A 10,713-nucleotide genomic window follows, 5' to 3' on the forward strand; every position below is an offset into this window, starting at 1 on the left:
TACTATCAAGGTAATCGTGGTCCTGTACCAAACCACGAACCATTGGTCAATATAATGCACCGCCTGAAATGTATACGACAGTGCACCGGCTTCACCTCAAGCCGCAACCAAAATACCAGAGAAAGTGGGAGGCGGGATGAAAAAAACTACCAACAAGAGACGGACACCATAAAGTAAAACAGATTCTGATTATTATAGAGAGAAATCCCCTTTTGATACGAGTTCATTATCTGAATCAATGTACTCTGACAGACCGTCATTGTGTCCAAAATTTAGCGGAATCTTGTCCAATGACAATGATACTTCTCGATGCTCGGAGCAAATCATAGCAACTCAAATGATTATTCAAGATCGAACGGTGGCCAAAACAGCTTCACCACGGAGAATAACTGAAAAGAAACATCTTACGATTCAAGAAAATCCTGTGGCCAGAAAAACGTCTGCTAGCAATGCGGGTAGAAAGATACAGCAAGCGGTTAACGAAAGATCGAAGTGTAAAGACGTCATAGATGTTCAAATATCTGCTCCAAAAACCCAATCAAGCGGCGAAATGAACGCCAATAAATCGCCATCGTGTATCGTATGTCTAAAACCGATTTCATCCACTGAGCCTTCAAAGTCTGAAATTGAGGACAAGGAAAGAAAATTAACAGAAATTGCTTGCACATCGAGTCAGTTGAGCTCGCAACCGATACAATGTCTCCAAAGGAATCAGGGGGAGTATTCAAGTACTGACACCAGCAGAACAGCCTCGCCTAAGCGAAAAGGTGCTTTTAAGAAAACATCTAATCTTCCATCGACAACAGAATCCACTGACGATGTTCCGAAAATGCGAGAATCTAAGAAAACAATTTACAAAACAGCTAAAGATAAGGTTGTTGCAAAACTTTCTAAAAACCGTGGGATGAGCAAAGGTAAACTACACTTGGCAATTAGTGGAAGTTCTCTTGAAGAACACAGGTTGGTGTAATTAACTTATAAAATATATGGGGAAATTCCACCTCATAGCATGACATTGTCATTGACACGTTGTCTTATGCTTGTTTATTGGTAGTGAAAACTGTGAAAATGTTTATCTATTTGCTATGCGATCAGGCATATTTTTCATAAACAAGCAAGGAAGAATCTTATGATAACTGCGTCATCGAAGATTCTGTTATTATAACATTCTTCCTTGCTAGTTTATATGAAAAATACGCCTGATCGCACAGATAATAGATAGACTAGCAAGAAATGAGCATAAGATAGCGTTGCCATGACAAAGCTATGCTATGAGGCAGAATTACCCCAATAATCTGGTATAATTAGTTTGTTTATTTCTTTTTTTATTTGCAGAAAAGTGTCTTCGCCTAAACGCTCTTTGGATATAGATACAAAACGAAGGACCTTATTTAGAGCTAAATCTACCTCGGAGGATAAAGTGATTTTACCGCGTGATCATGACTTGAAACCAGTCCCTAGGTCAACCAAAAATTTGAAGGAAAATGAGATGGTTGCTGAAAAGCCTAGAGTTATTATAGATCCAGTAAGGAAAAACCTGATGAAGATAAATCAAAGAGGTACTTGTTCAAAAATATTTTATTACCCAAGTGCTAGTTAGTTAATTTAAACATATTTCTCTTTCAGGACTCGTGGAAAAGATGAAGATGACGACCAAAAATTACATATTCGCGAAGTCTTAAACGCGAATAACAAACCATCAGAACGTCTACCTGCGGGCCTAGAAATCAAACCTAAAATTCACCACAAATCTAGCAGAGAACTAGGTCCAACCACTGCTCGAAGTGTTTCTGAAGTAAAACGTCCAGCCAGTGATCAACCTACCACCAAAGTAGCCTCTACCAACGATTCTGATGAGGTTTGCGATGTTTTATTCCGGCGCCCCCTTGAAAGTGCCTCGCATAACGTAAAAGCAGCCCCCAGAGCAGTTCGCACTGCTTCAAACCAGAACAAGGAACAAACCAGATTGGAGGTGGAAAAATTGGAGCCCTTAAAAGACGTGGAAGAAGATAAGGGAAGTGTGGAAGTTGAATGCACTTGTATGAAGACTGACAAGGGCGTGCATAGCAATTGGCAGTATAGGAAGTTCTGCAAGTTTCATAAGAAGTATACGTATTATTAATTAGGGAGGAGAAGAAATAAAAATGACTTTAATTAGAAATGCAGATGTTCAGAAATGGTTAATGTTGAAATATCAACTATCTTCAATTATAATTAATGGAATTTTATGTGTATTTTTATTTTTCTCATTTGGTAAGGTAATAATGTTTGTGTGAAGTATTATTTAAATAATAATATTATCTAATCAGCATTATGCAGAGACCTGCTGTCTAACTAGCCCAAACATTTTCTAACTAGCTGAGACATTTCAGACCATCCAGGACATTTTTAGACTAACCAGAATATTCTCAGACTATCCCGAACATTTTTAGACTAGCCACAACATGTTTCTACTAGCCGGAACATTTTTTTACTAGTCTGAACATTTTCTAATTAGCCAAATCTTCTCAGTTTATCTAAGAAATTTTTAGACTAACCAGAATATTCTCAGATAATAGAATATTTTCAGATAAGCCAGAGCATTCTCAGACTAGCCAAATATTTTTTAGTACTAGCTAGAACAATTTTTCTATTAGCCACAACATTTTCAGATTTGCCAGAGAATTTTTAGACTAGCCAAAATATTTTCAGATTATCTAGAACATTATTAGACTAGCCAGTACATTTTTCTAATGTTCTGGCTAACATTTGCCTATAAGCCAGAACATTTTCAAACAAGCTAAAATATTTTCAGACCAACCAGTACATTTTCCCACTAGCCAGAACATTTGTTTGCTAGCCAAAGCATTTAGAGGCTACCCAAATATTTTCAGGCTATCCAGAACATTTTCCTACTAGCCAAAAGCATCTTCAAACCAACACGTATTTTGTTTTACTAGCCAGGACATTTTCTAAATAGCCGCAGCATTTACTAACTAGACAGAACAATTTCTAACTAGCCAAAGCATGTTCAGACTACCCAAAATATTTTCCTACTAACCACAACATTTTTCTACTAGTCAGAACATTTTCTTACTAGCCAAAAGCATTTCAGACCATCTAGGACATTTTTAAACTAACGAGGACATTCTCAGACTGGCTAGAACATTTTCAGATTAGACAGAGCATTTTCAAACTAGCCAAAATATTTTTAGACTAGCCAGAATATTTTCCTACCAGCCAGAACATTTTCTAACTAGCCAAAAAAAATTCAGACTAGCCAGAACATTATTTTCTTATTAGCCAACAGCATTTCAGACTATCTAGGACATTTTTAACTTATCAGAATATTCTCAGATTATCCAAAGCATTTTCAGACTAGCCAAAACATTTGCCTACTAGCCATAACATTTTCTAACTATCCAGAACATTTTAAAACTAGCCAAAATATTTTCACACTAGCCAAAATATTTTCAAGTAGCCAGGACATTTTCAAACTATCAACAACATTTATAGACTAGCCAAAGCATTTTCAGACTATCTAGACATTTTTTGACTAGCCAAAACGTTTCCAGACTATCTAGAACATATTTTAACTCGACTGAATATATTCAGACTAGCCAGAACATTTAGGTACCAGCACTAACAAATTGAATAAAATTTGAATATTAGCTAAATCATTTTCCAAATGTATTTGAATTTATATTTTCTTCAATATAATTTCATAAACAGTCAATCAGAATATTTAAATTCAAATTTCTGACAAAAAATAAAACCCCTGTATCAATTTCTCTATATTAAAATTTATTAGGCAACTCATAATTACTGTAACAACAAAATTCATTTCCCAAATTATTCTTATGATGCGGTACAAAACCAGTTCTTTTAACCCCAAGTTCTTTATTCGCCAACTCCTCCATCGTAGCACCGGTGCATAAGATAATTTTGTGTTTCGATAAATGTTTTGCAGTTTTAGACGCTTTAGTTAAACACTCTTCTGCTAAGAACGGTGGATCCATTATTACCAAGTCGAAATATTTTTCTAGCTCTTTAGGCAGATTTAAAGGTTCATTGTAATCATAGAACACAAAGTCTTCATGCACAGCAAATCGTTTATCATATTCCAATAATTTTACTAAAAGGTAAAGGAAATATTGTTATAATTTATTTTATTTAATGGATGTATTTGTGGTTGGGTAATGTACCTTTGATATTCTTTTGTGTACAATTTTCTTTTAAGTGTTTATATAATGAAGGACATGATATTAGAGCGACATGTGCTCCTTCATCTACTGAGTTTATTATGATGTTAACTAAACTCTGTATTGTGTTATCGTCATACCAAAACTGGCTTAATTGCTAAAATTTAAAATTATAGGTGTATTTAAGGAATTTTGATCATTATATTAAATATATTTATTTTATTTATTAACTTTTATTTATTATCTTGATCAAATTTTTGCATTATCAAAAATAATAATACTAACTGAAGTAATATGGAATTTTTTGTTGCCAAGTAAGTTAAAGTTTAATCATAAATTAATTACCTAAGCCATCGATTATATTAATAGAGTGTGTTCAATATAAGTTTGAATCTGGTGTCGTAGATAGAGGAACTGGAAGACATCTTTAAAAGTTCCAAATTGTTTTTGATAAAAGATCAGTAGAAAAATACATAGATTGTTAGAATATTATATTTTGGAAAAATGCTGCTGAAGAAGTATTTATTGGAAAAGTTAAAAATTATATGTAATGCTGTTTTCTGAAGCTTAAATATTTTGCTTAAATATAATTCCGATAAAAATTCTAAAAATATATTACAGTATGTGATGTATGAATAGAAGTTGCTATAATAAACTGATAGCAAGCAGTGTAACATGTTCGCAGAGTAAAAGTTTCAACCAATTGAAAAAAATTGACAGTGATTTTATTTTTAAATTAGTTGTAACACCGAAAAATTGATTACACACCGTTTATAAAGTCAGATTATCACATTTTAATTGTTTTATACTAGATAAATTCTATAGCATCCACATCAAGTATTGCGCTTCTATTTTATGCAATAAACATACCCAAGCTTATTAGTGACTACAGGTAAAAGATAAGTTAATAAGAAAATACCTGCATAATCAGTTAGATAGTACCTTGTTGGGTATAATAATTACATAAGCCCGAGGTTAGATGAAACTAAATTCAAAATATTCGACTTTAAACGCTATAGCTTTCATGTTATAATGAAAATGAATGCTAAGCATTCATGTCCACAAATGTGTTAAGTCGAGATTAGATATTAGCATAAAATGTACTTTTAGAATGATGCTTTTGCTGTAATAAATTGAACAAAATATACTTTACAATTGGCATATTCGCTAAATGCATTGTACATTAGTTTTGTCTTTTATAGTCATCCTGGTGAATAAATTGTAAAGCCTTCCAAAGACTTCCAAGAGCTATATTTAGTGTATCAAATATCAAAATATTAATATGTATTTCCAAAATTACCCAATTTTCATGAAACTCAATTTTTTCATCGTTTTGTTTAGATATAATATCTTCCTTAGCAGCCTGCTCTGCATAAAACTGTTGTAAAATATTGAATGTTTCTGCTGATAATTGTGGTACATCATCATCGTCCATTGTAATAAATAGATTTATAATCAAATTAATAAATATATTTTTAAATTATTTATTATTAATTATTATTGGTTTCAAATAACACGACTTGTATTTTGAGGTTAACTTTTAAATATGGCAACGTGCTTTGAAATGTCAAAATTTGTCACGTGACATCAGTTAGCGGCAGCGGCAAATTCAAATTTAATAGAAATATGCATTAAATTTGTATTTTTAACTTTCCGAAAGAGAAGTTTATGTTTTTCATCAACATCCGATTCCCTAATTTTATGTTTCTTTTTTTTTAAATTTTGAGTTCAAATCTGTCATTCTCAAATTTTCAAATTTCCCTCCCATCTGGCAACACTGTTCCTTTACAATCGCCTCAGGCACCCCTCAATCTATGACTGGCGTCTTCGCAGTCAGATTATTGTCAATATTCGAAAAGTTAAATAAAATGTCACCAACTAGTCTCTAATCAATGTTATTGTTTTTAAGTGAAATAAATAAAACCAACTTTAATTTCCTCTCCATCTTACATTCGTCGTCAATCTTGTCAGTTGTAGTTTATCGATTTTGTTTTCATTTTGTGTAATAAATCAATCTAACCAAGTCGATCAACCTGATTTTTAATTAGGCAAATTTTGATGGTGATAAATGGCATATCTCGAGTGCTAATTACATCTTAAAACCTTTTGAGCGATGATAACGAGGTTTAATATTGTGATAATAAATTGACATCATAAGTCAAAAGTTTTATCAAGATTAGTACAAAAAGATGATGGTGGTAACAAAAATTAGGCATATAGATTAATGTAAGTAATAAATGATAAATGACACATTTAACGCTAATCATATTGATATTTTAATTTATTGCTGTGTGAAAATTAAATATTGAACCAATATTAATTGCTTTGAAAAGTGTCAACTGTCAATAAATTTTGTCATAATGCCAATTGCTTTCTTTTGCAGTCAGAAGTAAAAATTAACAAGGTGCTTTTAAATATAAGCCTCTGAATATTATGTCTATGTATGTAAAAGTATGTTGTATATAAGTAAAAGAAACACAAATTATATATATGGTTTACCCACTGCAACGCATGTCACATATAAGTTTTCCTGGAGCACATTAATAGTCATTGCAAGTGCCAGCCTAATCCGAAACTGATGTTGTTCAAATTTAGCACATTTGGTGCTTCAAGGCTTTAATATATTGTTATGGCACTTTTTATTAACATTAACATTCATTTCTCAATTATGTTCAGGCATGCATAGATTTCAAAAACTCTGTGGAAAGATTTACATCTTTGTATGGTACCTAGTTGACGCTCAAAATCTCTTGTATTTTGAGATTTTAATATTTTTGCTCTTTCTGCAAGCCTTTCATGAACTACGTACTATGTGTGTACATTTGTACAATTTGATTTATTTAGTTTTATCGATGGTAACCTTTCTGTCTCCAATATCTAAGAATTGTTTTAAGAGTAGATAAATTTAAGCTCTTCAATAATCTCAGACAAAACTCTTGAACAAAATTCAATTAACGATGTTCACAAAAAACATAAAAATTGATTAGTTATCAAGCTATGTAAAAAATGATTGGACTACTAAAATGACTAGAGATTTGTTGTAGGTGTTTGTTATTATCTAGAGCTGCTCGTGTTCTTTATTATATATATATATATATATATATATATATATATATATATATAAAGCTTATTATCGAAAAATATGAAACAATAAAGGTGTTAAAATTTGAATTATATTATTCAAAACAATCAATCGACAGATAAAGGCTCATAATGAATGCTTTTAAAAGCTTTTCCTAGACTGTATTTTTATTGGGAGAAATTCTTTAAAAATCCAAAAAAACATCATACATAGCATTAATATTTGCTTTTACTTAATTTTTTCTTATCTCTATTTTAATTTTGATAATTTATTATATTATTAGAATGCTATTGCATTCAAAAGTAGCATTGTTAACATTTTATTCAAGTCAATACATCTATTTTTAATCAAATGGCTTATGATGTTTCTTATCGCTAATTATAATGCCTTATTGCTGGAACTTCTCGTACTGTAATTAAACATTCAATGAGTTTTAAATGTTTTCTAGAATATTGTTATAAGCACTGTAACCTGAAATATTTGTATATTCTACACAAATTATAAGAGCTTATAAATTATCCAAATATATAACTTGATCAACCATAGTTAGTATGAAGGACCTTATACTGGATTGCAAAGTTAAAATTATTTATTTCAAATATATGTGAGCTTTAGAACTTTATCTAGAATTAAAATAAAATCCGAACTATTTCCGAAATTAAAAAAAAATATATTTTTTGGAAATTGAAAAAAAAGTTTTTTTTGGCTTCCCCAAAAACTAATTGTTTTATCACATTGTCAACACAAACAAAATGTATTTTGAATCATTCGAATCGGATGCTCCGTTTTTTCAAAAACTATAAATTCTGGCACTTATCTCCCGTATCTCCCAAATGACTGCAACAGCCTTTGCCAAAAACTGATCACCACTTCTCCCAATTATTACAAATTGCATGTTTTTTGAATCATTCAAATCGGATGCTGCGTTCTCTCAAAGACTTTATTTGTATTTTCAGAACTCTTTGCTCCGTTCCAAGGAATTTCGAAGTTTTCAAAAATGTTTAAAAAATAGTATTTTCAAAGAAGGCATTTTTTTAAATATTCAAATTTTCTAAATGTTTTTTTTTTGATTTTCAAAAATCATTAAAAAAAAAATCAAAGTACGGAAAGTTAACAAAAATCCAACAAATTTTGTTTTTGAAAATTATCAGTATTTTCAAAAATATTTTTTTTAATTCTCAAAAATGATCGAAAAAACAAAACAAAAATTCTCAAAAATATCTATTGTTTTTTCTGAGCTTTCGTAAATTTTAAAAAACAGTACGGGAAGTTCCAGCAATTTGCCTCAGGTCTCGATGCTCATCGAAAATGAAAATTATTGCATACGTTCACGTTTCAAAGGTTTCTGAACATTTTGGCATACCTCAGAAAAAATGGATGTGTATGTGTGTGGAGACAATTTTTCGTCCACGATTTCGGGTGTACGAATTAACCGATTTTAATTATGCAAAAAACTTTCGATTCCTACTGATAGGGAGATTGTGCTGATTAGTTTTTGGCAAAGGCAGGTTCATCCGTTACGGAGATACAGAGCAAAGAGTGCAGAAAATACAAATCAAGTTTTTGAGAAAATGGAGTGTCCGATTTGAATGATCTAAAAAACATTCAATTTGTAATGATTGGGAGAAGTGGTGATTAGTTTTTGGCAAAGGCAGGTCCAGCCGTTTCGGAGATACAGAGCTAAATGTTAAAAAATTGCAGTTTTTGAGAGAACTAAGCATCCGTGTTGAATGATTCAAAAAACTTTCTTGTTGGGAAAACAATTTTTTATAACCAATTTAATTTCTTTTAATTTAATTTCTTTTCTTAATTTCGAAAATATAATTTCTTTGAATATCAAAAATAATTCAGAATAATTAATTTTAATTCTGGCTCAAGTTCTAAAGCTCACTTATATACTTCAAATAAATAGTTTTTAACTTTGCAATTCATTTTATATAATTCTCAGAAATATGAGATAAGGTCCTTCACTCTAACTCATTGTCAGCATGGTTAAAACTTTTAATTTTTTTTAGTTTAATCATTTTTCATGTCCAAATTATAAGCTCTTATATTTTGTCGAGAAAATAACAATAATGAAAGTTACAGCATTTATAATAATCTATTGGAAAACATTTAATATTCCTCGAATTTTTCGTTACGGTACGGGAAGTTCCAGCAATTTGCCTTAAGACACGATGCCATACACCACTAGTTACGCCTAAAGCTTCCTGAACAACAATATATTTCTTCTGCTATAATGAATAACAAATATTAATTCCGGTTTGAAAAGTTTAGTAAATAAGTTTTTGTTTATTTCAGATTTTCAAAATATTGAACTCTGAAGACTCAAACGAGACTGCTTTATCAAGTCAATCCAGAATTTTGAATATGAAAGAGCTGTTTCCACAATCCAACTTCTCAAAATAGAAATTCAGTTCAATTTCTATTATCACATTTCTATTATCAAAATCACCCAAATGCTTAAACAATTGCAAATGGGCTTGCGTGCGTTTTACGTTGTAGTTTCCAAAGTATGGACATGTTTGTGTTTTATGTTCAAAAAACAAGTCAGAGCCTGGGTGCAACATCAGCCAGTAAAATACGAGATATACCCCTTATCTCCTATCTCCAGACACAGATTAAGTATTGTTAAGCGTAAAACATTAGTGTTAGATTTAGATGAAACCTTAATCCATTCGCACCATGATGCAATGCAGAGGTCGACTGTTAAACCTGGTACCCCGCCTGATTTTATACTCAAAGTTACAATAGACAAGCATCCTGTGAGGTTTTTTGTTCATAAAAGACCACATGTGGACTTTTTTTTGGATATAGTTTCCCAATGGTACGACCTGGTTGTTTTTACAGCCAGCATGGAGATTTATGGGGCAGCTGTTGCTGATAAACTGGATAACGGACGTGGTATTTTAAGGAGAAGATATTATAGACAACATTGTACGCCTGATTTAGGATCTTACACAAAAGACTTGTCTGCGATCTGTGATGATCTAAACAGAGTCTTTATACTAGACAATTCTCCGGGGGCTTACAGAGGCTATCCAGACAACGCTATACCTATAAAATCATGGTTTTCAGACCCCATGGACACGGCTTTGCTATCATTGCTGCCTGTGCTGGATGCTTTGCGTTTCACGCAAGACGTTAGATCAGTTCTGTCCAGGAATCTTCATCTTCATAGACTTTGGTGAAATAATAGATATAATTTATAAAGTGCAAAAATTACATTACAGTTTGTGCTATGTACACTTTGTTAAACTATATCCATTATAGAATTTGTTATGCTGTGTATATATTAATATTTAAAAATGCATATTTAATTCTATTGTGCATATTTTATGAATATTATTAATGATGTACAAGTTTTCTCGATTTGTAACTAATTTAATTGTTTATAGTTTGTTGTGAAACAAATGATGTTAGTTATTAAAGTACCATTATAAAATTAAA

General features: G+C 31.4%; 2 protein-coding genes across 2 annotated transcripts; one reads left to right on the plus strand and one right to left on the minus strand.

Annotated features, from left to right (window-relative positions):
* Window positions 1–3,776: 3,776 nt before the first annotated feature.
* On the minus strand, window positions 3,777–5,644 carry LOC113387949 (EEF1A lysine methyltransferase 1-like). The gene is made up of 3 exons (XM_026625329.1): window positions 5,482–5,644; window positions 4,185–4,338; window positions 3,777–4,114 (listed from the first exon to the last, which is right to left on the minus strand). The coding sequence occupies exons 1-3, from the start codon at window positions 5,614–5,616 to the stop codon at window positions 3,777–3,779; spliced, it is 627 nt and encodes a 208-aa protein (XP_026481114.1). The 5' UTR covers window positions 5,617–5,644.
* Window positions 5,645–6,048: 404 nt separating this feature from the next.
* LOC113387817 (CTD nuclear envelope phosphatase 1 homolog) lies at window positions 6,049–10,454 on the plus strand. Its single transcript, XM_026625193.1, has 2 exons — window positions 6,049–6,407; window positions 9,565–10,454. Exon 2 carries the CDS (start codon window positions 9,723–9,725, stop codon window positions 10,452–10,454), a length of 732 nt encoding a protein of 243 aa, XP_026480978.1. The 5' UTR covers window positions 6,049–6,407; window positions 9,565–9,722.
* The last annotated feature ends 259 nt before the right edge of the window (window positions 10,455–10,713 follow it).

Source organism: Ctenocephalides felis, unplaced genomic scaffold (assembly GCF_003426905.1).
Source record: "Ctenocephalides felis isolate EL2017-DRISC unplaced genomic scaffold, ASM342690v1 CF-g0.4_SCAFFOLD_03572, whole genome shotgun sequence".
In the NCBI taxonomy this organism is placed as follows: domain Eukaryota; kingdom Metazoa; phylum Arthropoda; class Insecta; order Siphonaptera; family Pulicidae; genus Ctenocephalides; species Ctenocephalides felis.